General features: G+C 42.1%; 1 protein-coding gene across 2 annotated transcripts; it reads left to right on the forward strand.

The window, feature by feature from the left end:
- Positions 1 to 595: 595 nt before the first annotated feature.
- Positions 596 to 9,678, forward strand: ABRACL (ABRA C-terminal like). Of its 2 annotated transcripts, none has more exons than XM_037520484.2 (3): positions 596 to 784; positions 4,626 to 4,692; positions 9,116 to 9,678. In XM_037520484.2, exons 2-3 carry the CDS (start codon positions 4,632 to 4,634, stop codon positions 9,298 to 9,300), a joined length of 246 nt encoding a protein of 81 aa, XP_037376381.1. In that variant the 5' UTR covers positions 596 to 784; positions 4,626 to 4,631; the 3' UTR covers positions 9,301 to 9,678. The 2 variants fall into 2 exon arrangements, with proteins under 2 accessions (XP_037376381.1, XP_037376382.1); XM_037520485.2 differs by lacking the exon at positions 596 to 784 and adding an exon at positions 1,003 to 1,138.
- The last annotated feature ends 1,072 nt before the right edge of the window (positions 9,679 to 10,750 follow it).

Consider the following 10,750-nt stretch of genomic DNA (forward strand, 5'->3'; position numbering starts at 1 on the left):
CTCTCAACAGCACCTGTGTCCCTTCCAAATGGACTCCAGGTATAGCAAGACAGCAAGGAGCTCTCTCTTAACACACACACACACACACACACACACACACGCATGCACGCTAAAACATGGCTAAAATACAGGGAGTATGAATAAATTGATTGAATGATACAGCTAAATATAGGAAAAAGTCAACGAAGACGGGGGAAGACCTATGTTGACCCAGGATGTAGAACTAGCATTGTCTAAGTAAGATTACTTTGCAATAGAACATACTGGTTTTCAAGAATGCATTTTGTTTTGCAAATCCGACAATCCTGCTGTCTTACTCCTGCTCTTTGGCACAGTGAGCCAATGTCACGTTCTTCTGAGGAAGAGAAGCGCTTAGAAGAGAGCTCCTGGCAGGAAATCAGGTCCCGGGGCGCGCGCGGGGGCTGGGCATCTTTGCCCTGAGTGGCACGGAGGGAAGGTTGCGCTAATCCCAGCTCTGGGGCCCTGTTCCTAGAAGCCGCAGACACCCCGCCAGCTGCCTGGAGTCTGCCCCTTCTCGGGCGTCTCCTTTCCCGGGTTTCTCGCTCAGAGGCTTGTCCCTGGGAGTGTGGGCGGCCCCTTTCCAGTGCGCTGAAACTCTTCCTTTGCCCCCACCCTGCCCCTCCCTCTCCCTCCCCCTCGCCAGCCTTTCTCTTTGCCTCAGCCACTTCCTTCCTCAGCCTCTTCCTCCCCAGTGGCTGCAGACGATAAGCGGCTTGGGACCCGCGCTGCACCAGTCCTTTGGAAAAGAGGAGGAGGCGGAGAGGTGAGCCCTGGGAAGCAGAGGCCATTCTTGGCGATGACCTGGGCTTCGGTGCAGGCGAAGCAGCGCTGGGGATCGTGGGCCGAGGGGGGAGAGCCGGGCCAGAGGGGGCTAAGGTGCGGGGTTAGAAGGGGAATGGGGCAACGATGACAAGGCGTGGGGTGACTGGGTGGGCACCCCCTACCCCCCACCCCTCCAGCCGACTTCCGCAATCAGCTCACGTGATGGTTCACCGGCCGGGGGCGGACTGGGAAGCGAGCAGAAATATCGATTTTTACTGCCGTGCAACGTGTTCCCTTTGCACTTGGCGGTGGCTTGGGAGCCAGTTCCGCAGAGCTGGACGGCGAAGGACTGTGGGTAAGGGGAGCTTCTCCCCTGGGGAATTGGGGGGCCGCAGTACGGCTGATTTGGTTGCGCCGGCGGTGGGTGCGGCTGCGTGCGCCCCAGATTGTGTGTAGAGGCTGGGGTGGGGGAGGTAGAGAGGGGACAGTGGGGGCTCGTGGAGCCCCAGGCGGGGTGCTTTTTCATTGCCTGATTTGGGTGCTTGCTCTTTCTTCGCTCCCGGAGCGCGGGAGTTGCGGAAACAAAGGCTTCCTGGACACGGGCCTGCCCGGGGAGGCCTCCCGGGGGTCCGCAGTGTCACCCAGGAACGCCGAGCCGCATTCCCCATCTCTGCACCGGTGCCATTTGTGAACCTGTGATGGCCTGCGGGAGTCAGGGTCTGGGGACCTTGGATGGGCTAGCGCCCGAACTTGGAACCGGGATGACCAAATATGGACTGTGCGCGCGCCCAGGAAGAGGCAGGAAGGAACCCCAGTCACCCTTCAGCCCTCCCCAGCTGCTGGTCCGCGATGGAGGGCTGGAAAACCAGGCCAGCCCTAGTATGTCAAGTTGTCTCCTAGTTCCCCAAGTCTTCATTGCAGTAGGCTTAATTTCTTGGCCGTAGAAAATCTCCATGTAATACCTCCGAACTTATAAAACAAATAAACAAACAAAACACCTATAACAGAGTCCTTAAATATAAATATCTGGGATGGTGGAGCATTTCAGCACAAGACATTAGGCTTGTTTTGTGATTCCCACTGGCAATGCCTAATTAGATTCCGTTCCACTTGGAGGGCCCAGCTAGGTCTGCCATCACTTTCCTTTGAGCCTCCCTGCATTAGCTCTTTCTTCATCCCAGACATGCTGTGCTTGTGTCTTTAATCAGTCATCTTGCTCATTTTTGCACACTGTAGTCCCAGACATCTGTTCTTCTAAAATGACATGGGCCTTCCAAAGATTGTGTAACCATACGTATTTTCCCTCTGTCCTAAATAAATAAATAATCCGAATGGTGTAGACTACAATAGTTTCTAAACCTGTTATTTTCCTACTTGTAGGCATCCAGACAGGAAGCCTTTCTTGCTTTGTAAGTGTTCTGCTTGAGTAAGCATTCAGCATAGGATATTTCATACAAATCGCTATTCTATTTAGTGCATGCAGGTATTCACAGTGTACATAATCGTGGGATTTCCTGTTTGTGTCTCATTATTAAATGAGAACTACCTCCAAAGTGTGCTTCTGGGGTAGGGGAGAGTAGGGGAGGACTCTAATCCCCTTTGACATTTCATTCTCCTTTCTGTCCAGTGAGGGCTGGACAGTTCTCATCAGTCCTCATAAATCCATATTACCTCTTGCATTAAAGCTTCTAGTAACAGGGTGTAAAGTTGATTGTCAGAGAAATTATTTTCTTATCCAAATCTATCTTTCTGTTACATCTATCCATTTTACCAAATACAACAACACAAAACAAGACTTCTCATAGGTATATATAATGATCTTTAATTATTAAAAAAAAAGTGGCAGGTTTCCTCTGGGCTAACTTTGTGAGTCAAGATTTTTTTAGCATACAAGTGACAGAAACTCAATAAAACCAGTCAGAGGGCAGATTGATTGGGTCATATAACTGGGAAGCCCAGGGTTCAGACTCACTCATTGTTGTGTGGCTGGAATTTGTGATCCCTTGATCCCTGGCAGGCTCTTCCCACATGGTTGCTATTTACATCAGGAACTGTCAACTTACTTCTTAGAACCTGGTAGGAGGAGAGTGTCCTTTTTCTAACTGTTCTGGCAAAGTCACTGGGCTGAATCTCATTGCACCAGATGGGTCCCCTGCCTTATGCCCCACACCAACCATTCAGGCCTTGCACCACAACTAGAATCTAGGGCAGGGCTGCACCCAAGATACATGGATGTAGAGTAAAGAAGGAAAGACTCTATCTAGACAAAAATTAGACTGCTGATTTCAGAATGGAGAATGGGTGCTGGGTATGTCAGAATGGCAGCTGTCCTCCAACTGGTATCACCAGGGTTTTACCCTTTCCTTACCCCCATGGTGCGTCTTGCAGACCTTCCACATGGTGGCTGTGGCCCCTGAATAAACTTCAGTTTTTTTAGCATTTCTCTTAGAGTACATCTCTATTACAGTGTTATAGATATGAGTGGGGTTTTATGTAAAACTATTGACCTATGATGTTACTTTTTATTGCTACTGAGCTTCTTAATTATAATATTCACATTAATACTGTAACAGATGGTGGTGGTGCTTTTAATTATTAGCTGGTAGAAAGCCTGGGTTCCCAATCAATATCATTATAATATTAATGTCATTCTTGCTTTTAAAAGTTACCCAGAATTAGTTATAATCTGTGAGGATCAAATGGTTTCTTCCAAACTGTCCCCGCAAAGCAAACCATACATGCACCCCACATTTTTAGTCCCTCATTTGACTTGGAAAAATTTCAATTTGAAAACAGACAGAACTGATGCATATTCTGCCCATTTGCTCATACTCTTGACACTTGTGTTGTTCTCACTGTAAATTCCCCTTCTCAGGGGAACGCTTCTTCCTTTTCTCCTATGACCCCATATGGCAGAGCTTCTTCTCCTCCACCTCTTTCTTATCGTTCTCATTTCTAGCTGGTGTTTATCTCCTTTGACTTTACCTACAAACAGGACAAACCTCCCGTTTGTCTCTGAGCCTCCTTCTCCCAGAGCTCCTCTCTCTTCCTCACTTGAATCTGCAGCTGTGTGGTGCCAGCTCCCACAGGATAACTCCTTCCCCTCTCGTGCCTTTGCTTCTTTATTTAGTTCATGAAACCAGTACTTACTGAACTGCTCTCTTGGTGTTGGATGTGATTCAGCAGTGGCCATTACCTGCAGTAGATTCCTGCTGAGAGGAGCTCATGCCTGGTGGGGAAAGTTGAGGGACTGCTCATTCCAGTGCAGTGAAATGAAGAGGGCCACGATGCTATGGGGACATCTTTGGGGGCGCGCAACTCCACCGGGGTCTCAAGGGAGGCTTCCTGGAGGAAGTTGTCTCTAAGCTGGGACTAGACTTGTGGGAATTGGCCCCAAGCAAGAGAAATAGCTGTAGTCTGGGTTGAAGAAACAGTATGTGTGAAGGATGTAGATGAAAGAAGAAAAAGAAGGTATGGAGTAAATAGAAGCCCCAGGTAGCTTCAGCCAAGCGTTCAGGGAAGGAAGAGTGGTGGGAGCTGGAATGCAGAGCCCAGTCCGTGGAGGACCTCAGGAGCCTACGTAAGTCTCAGCTCCTGTTAGTCGTGGCCTGCTCCTTTGCTATAGAGAAAGAGTGGGTTCAGCCCAGAGAAGGAGTTATACAGATTGGGGGGAAAGAGAGATACACCTGTGCCATGTATGTTGCATGTGTATTTTTCAGAAGAGGAATATGACAAGTTAATAGTGACAAATCTTACATGAACAAAAAAGCGACCTTGGATTTGGCAAGATATGGGGGGAAATGTAGAAATGTTAATAATACTGACTTTTATTCCTTCTTCAGGCAGCAATGAATGTGGATCACGAGGTTAACCTCTTAGTGGAGGAAATTCACCGGCTGGGTACAAAAAGTAAGTTTTCTAAGGCAGATACAGTATTTAATTAAGAGAGGGCAGGGACAAGCTTTATGGAAGAGGCTTGGGAAGGCATCACCCAGGTTTTCAGGGAGCAGTTATGGCAGCTCGGCCCCCAGTCCCAGGTGATAACTAAAATAAACCATTCTTTAGGTGGGGTTTTTTAAAGTCTGTTTTTTCTTTAGCAGCATGTAAGCAGCTATTGTGAAATTAGTGACATGTAAAATTGGTTGTGTTAATGTCCTTTTCCTAAGCTGAAATGAAAGTAACTGTTGTATTTGTAGCTTTAGGTATTTGGTACATTGCAAGTAAGACATGCAAAAGTTTGGGGAGCATTTTGAAAATTGTAAGAGCAATAGACATATTAAGCCACTAGATTAATGGAACTCAAAGTTTAAAGATTACAACTTATAAGTGAAAAGCATCTTTAAAAAATAGCTCTTGAGAGTCGTCTTGTCATTATAACATATAACTCTATCTGCTTAGGATCTGTTGTTTGAAATAATAAGACATACATTGAAAATTCCATTAAGCCATTGATATAAAATGCCCCCCTGTATTAATTTTCTTTTGCTGCTGTGACCGAGCACACAAACTTAGTAACATAAAACAACACACTTATATCTTCACGTTATGTCTGTTGTGATCTGTTCAGGATGGTATAGCAACACACCACAGACTAGGTGGCTTGTAAAGAGCAGAAATTTATTGCTTATCATTCTGGAGGCTGAAAGTCAGAGATCAGGGTGCCAGCCCGGTGGTGTGACAGCCCTCTTCCAAGTCACAGATTTCTCCTGTGTCTTTACATGGTGGCAGGGGCTTAGGATCTCTTTGGAGACCTCATCCCATCCATGAGGGTTCTACTCTTATGACTTTAGCACCCAAGCATCTAGCTTTAGCACCCAAAGCCCCACTTACAATACCATCACATTGGGGGTTAGTATTTCAACATATGAATTTAGAGGTGGGAGAACATAGTCAGACCACAGAAAGTCTGATAAGGGTGTTGCTGGCATTGGCAGGGTGCATTTCTTTGTGGGTGCTCTAGAGGAGTTCTGTTTCCTAGTCTCTAAAGGTACCCATATTCTTTGGCTCATGGCTCCCTTTTTCCATCTTTAAGGCTGTCAACATCTGGTCAAGTCCACATAACACATCACTCTGACCTCTTCTGCTTCCCTATTCCATTTTAATCATGACATTGGACTCACCCAAATAGTCCAGGATAATCTTATTTCATGGTCCCAATTTAACATATCTACAAAGTTTTCCTCTTGCCGGGTAAGTTCTCATATTAATGGGTTCTGGGGAATAGTACATGACTATCTTTGGGGACCATTATTTTCCTCATGCCTTTTTGGGCCTTCTGTATTTACTTTATTTCTACACCAAACCTGAGTCATCTTTATTGAAATATACAAAGAAAAGGTAAACTAGGTATATAAAAGTTTATGTGGCCTCAACAACAAGTGCTTTTAATTTTATGGTCAATTATCGTTTGCTGAATACCTGCATGTGCCAAGCTCTGTGTAAGTACAAATGGCATAGGTATGTTGCTTTTTCTCAAGGATATTCCTGCTCAGTGGGAAAAACTCATGCAGCAATTATCAGGAAAAAAAGGTGTGCTGAGTGGTAAAGAATTAGGTTCTCTGGGAATGAATCCCTGATGCCGTTCAATTCAGTATGGCCCCAGGGAAGTAGGTTATTATATAGAACACTAATAAATATGATATATTAGCTGCAGTTGGAGATGGATGAATTTAAATTTGTTTCTTTTAAAATAAAATTCTTTAAAACACTTCATTTTTAACCCAGTAGAAGCAGATGAAGTGGATAAAGATTAGAGATTTAAATTCTTTCTTTCACTGAATTCACCTGGGGGCACTCGATGAAGCATTGACTCTCAGGTAGGACTTGATGTATATGAAAGTTCAGCTTGGGAGGAAATGCATGAACTGAATTTGGGCTGTTTGTGGAGAGCACCCAGGAGACAGTGGAGAATGTAATTCATTAATTCTCCAATATAGCAAATGAACAGTCTCTCTTAACCCTATTTTTATGCCACCCTTTCACCATAACCACTTGATAGAAGTTTGGTGAGTTTTGTATTTGATAGTGATGTTTCTACTCGTGTTCCTTGCCTCTTCATTCCCAATTTCTCCTAAGCTCTGCGAGGTCATATTACTGATGGGAGAAGTGATACTGTATCAACTGTTAAAGGTTTTAAAGCTGTCTTTCCCAAGATTTGTAGGATGTTCTCTCTTAGATCTTTCTCCATGTCAGTTTAGTGTTTATTGGTCTGATTCAATTGCATTTAAATTTCTACAACACTAGGGTAGGGCAGGAAGGCACAGAGCAGGGTATCTATGATCTGAGCAGACCTGGTAAAGGAGAGTCCTGGAGCCTTCAGTGGCTTTCTCAGGCTTTTATTGAGCTTTACATGTAGTGTGGCAAACAGGTACACGGCAGGCAGGGGTGCCGGGGGGGCCAGGTTGGGGGTAGGCCTCCAAGCCCCCAGCAAGTCTTCACTCTGGGCTTCTCTGGCCTTTCTCTCCTCCTCTTTCCTAACTCTTCTGCTTCTGCTTCTGTACTCTTGGTGACTATCTTAATACTCTTCCCATGGCCCACAGAAGTAAATAACAACAATGTAACAACTGCAGGTGCCCCATCAGGCAGGGGAATCCTAATGGTGGGAGGGCAGAAAAGCCTGAAAACCATTTACCCTACACCTAGAATGGTGTTATTATTCTACTAGGGCAAATTGAAGCTGCACCTCAAAGTTACCAACTTTACAAAGTAGAAGACTACAAAGGAATTGTATTATCTTATATAAAGATGAAAATATTTTGAATATTGCAGCATCTGTAGGCCTTTTTGATTTACCTGTACGTGGTGATAGATGACTCACAGCATTGGAAAGCAGCTATGGAGTTATGTGATCTACTGACATGTTATGGTTAATTATTTAAGTTGTATCTGGAATAATTTTGACTAACCTAAGTTATGATTTAGATTAATCATATCGAGACTGATTTAAATATGGTACATTAGCTGAAGTTGGAGACAGATGAATTTAATTTTATGTTTCTTTTAAAATAAAATTCTTTAAAACACTTCATTTATAATCCAGTAGAAGATGAAGTAGATAAAAATTATTTAGGGTTTTAAATTCTTTCTTTCAAAAATATTTCTTGAGTCTTTGTGGTCAAGTGCTAAAAATGTGACATTAAACAAAATTCCTTCTTAGACCCTGTGGGTCGCTTTAGAGAGAGGGGAGTAGGACAAGTAAACTGGAAATATGTATTTGAAAGTGGTTAAGAGCATGGGCTCTGGAGTCAGTATCTCTGGGAATGATTCTCAGCTTTTCTGCATGTTTGCTGTGTGGCCTTTGGTATATTACTAAACTTTTTTGCACCTTGGTTTCCTTATTTGTAAACCAATTATTCTATTATAGTGGTTCGAAGACCTTTTCCCCTCCCCCATATTTTAAAATCTCTAAAATTACACACATGACATACTTACATACATGCCATACTGTAGCTAAATTGGTAGCTTAATTGGAACATAAAATAATGTTTCTTCTTGCAATCAATTGTGTCTTTGATGAAATGAGGATTGAGTTTTAATGACTATGAAATGCATTGAACAGTTCTACAGCATAGCATGGAGTCAATAAGTGTTAATTATTATTATTGTAATTGATAGTAAGTGCTTTGCTAGATATATAATCTATTTTGTAACAGCTATTAACTCGCCTGAAGAAATGATTGAAGACTTCTCAGGGAAGTTGACATTGAGTTCATTCTTGAAAAAAAGAATTTAGCAAGGAAAGGGGTCTATGGGATACTGGCCGAAGGCTCAATATGGGTAGAATTACCAGGACAGGATCCCTAACGTCATTTTGGGCAATAGCAAGTCATTCATTATGACTGGATTCAAAGGGTGCCTGAAACAGTAAGTCAGGAGAGAAGGGGAGATCTTTGTGTTGGGGCAGAGGATGAAGAGTCATCTAAGGCCATCGACTTAACTTTATTTCAAAGGTGATAGGAAGCCACTGAATGACTCAAGTGGAAGAAAAACAATCAGGTTTTCATCTTACAAAGTTTCTTCTATATTCCTGTCACTCCTCACATCATTGTGGAAGAGGTATTAGGGGCTAAAATTAGAGAAAGGGGGGTTAGGAAGGAATCTTGCACTCATCCATATGAGAAACAATTTGGCCTAAAAATTTGGAGAACACATTGTTTTGATTCCATCACTTTTTGGATCTGGGAAGTGGTTACATTGACAATGAATATTATCTGTTGAATTGTCATCATGGTTAAATGGTTGTTACATATTTATTAAAAATTATGTTAAATTTGCCATTCATAGGCAAGAAACATACTTTGCATTTGTTAACATTGTATTTTTTTCACATTAGATGCTGATGGAAAGTTAAGCGTGAAATTTGGGGTTCTCTTCCGAGATGACAAATGTGCCAACCTCTTTGAAGCATTGGTTGGAACTCTCAAAGCTGCAAAACGAAGGAAGATCGTCACATACCAAGGAGAGCTACTTTTGCAAGGCGTTCATGATGACGTTGACATTGTATTGCTGCAAGATTAATGTGGTTTGCATATCTTTGTCATTATTTTTTGTTTCTGGTAAACTGGAATATGAAGTCAAAGGACAAACACAGGAGCATACTTAATGTATTTTTATAGGACTTTGTAAACAAAAGGAGGCTCGTATTTTAGAATTCTGTCCTCTTTTGTATCTTAAAAATTTACGTATTACACTGTAAAATAAATAAGACCTATTATTTTTCTCAGGATTCTGGTTGGAAAATGTAGGCAATGTGGTTTTTATAGTGGGGTGGGAAATGTTTGCTTCATTAATCATTCTTCTACAGATTATTGACATTCCACGAAAGCAAGAAGCAAACTAAAGACCAGTTCCCCTGGAATATTAAATGTTTATGTAATAAAAGTATATAACTGTCTTAATATTGCTTTATTTTCTTATTTACGTATTTATGTGTCTCTCAGAATTGAGTTTTTGCATCAAGGGTAGGTAATTGCAGTAAAAGTTAGCCTAATTTAAAGATAAATTCTCTTAAAACTATAGAATTTTAAAAGTAGAGATGATTAGTTTTATAGTTGGACCCTATAAAAAACATTAACTTTCAAGCCTATTGTGAACTGAACACTGGGTTTGGGGACACACCAAAAAACATAACCTAAAAATTTCACTTTCTTAGAACATTTTTTAAAGGATATTAAGCTCTGTCATTAGTACCCTTTCTATTGTAACATGACCCCAGTTCAAACTAGATTAAACAGCATAATTCATTGCTAACATCTATTGAACATTTATGTTCATCTTCACATAACCTGTGAGGTATTAATATTATCGTCCATTTTATAGATGAGGAAAGAGAGGCACAGAAAAGTTAAGTAGTTTGCTTAAGTCACCTAACTAGAAATTTGCTTGAGATTTTGATATTTGATTCATTTAAATGGCAAATACGGCGGTGAGATGGACTTCAGGTCCAGCTGGCACCAGGACTCAAACTGCCTTGTCAAAATTCTCTACCTTCCCATATTGGCTCTAAAGCCTTCTCTGGTTCAATCTCAAATTTTCTACTCTAAATGGGTTTTCTTAAATAGCTGGAAAGATGCCTGCTGTTAGTTGCAAATTCAGATACTCTTAAATTAGCAACCATAGTGAAGAGAATTCACTATATCTAGTTACAAATTCTAAGAACAGAACTTTGACCCAATTTGTAACATGAAGTGACCCCCTTGTCAGTGAGATGAGATACAATGAATTGACAATCTGGGTCACATGTTTGTTTCCAAGTGGGGATGGTGTGGGATCAAAGCCTCATTTTGATTAGAAGGAGCGTCCTCTAAAGGAAAGGGTGCTGAAAACATAGAACAACATAGATTCTCTATAGATATGGGAGACGTTTTTATTTTATTTCATTTTTTATTTATATCTTTTATATCACTGTATTCCCTGTAAAATTCCCACCACCAGTTCACCTATGAACTTTCACCATAGCCCTGTGTGC

This window comes from Talpa occidentalis, unplaced genomic scaffold, assembly GCF_014898055.3.
Source record: "Talpa occidentalis isolate TD23 unplaced genomic scaffold, MPIMG_talOcc4v2.1 talOcc4.2, whole genome shotgun sequence".
NCBI lineage: Eukaryota > Metazoa > Chordata > Mammalia > Eulipotyphla > Talpidae > Talpa > Talpa occidentalis.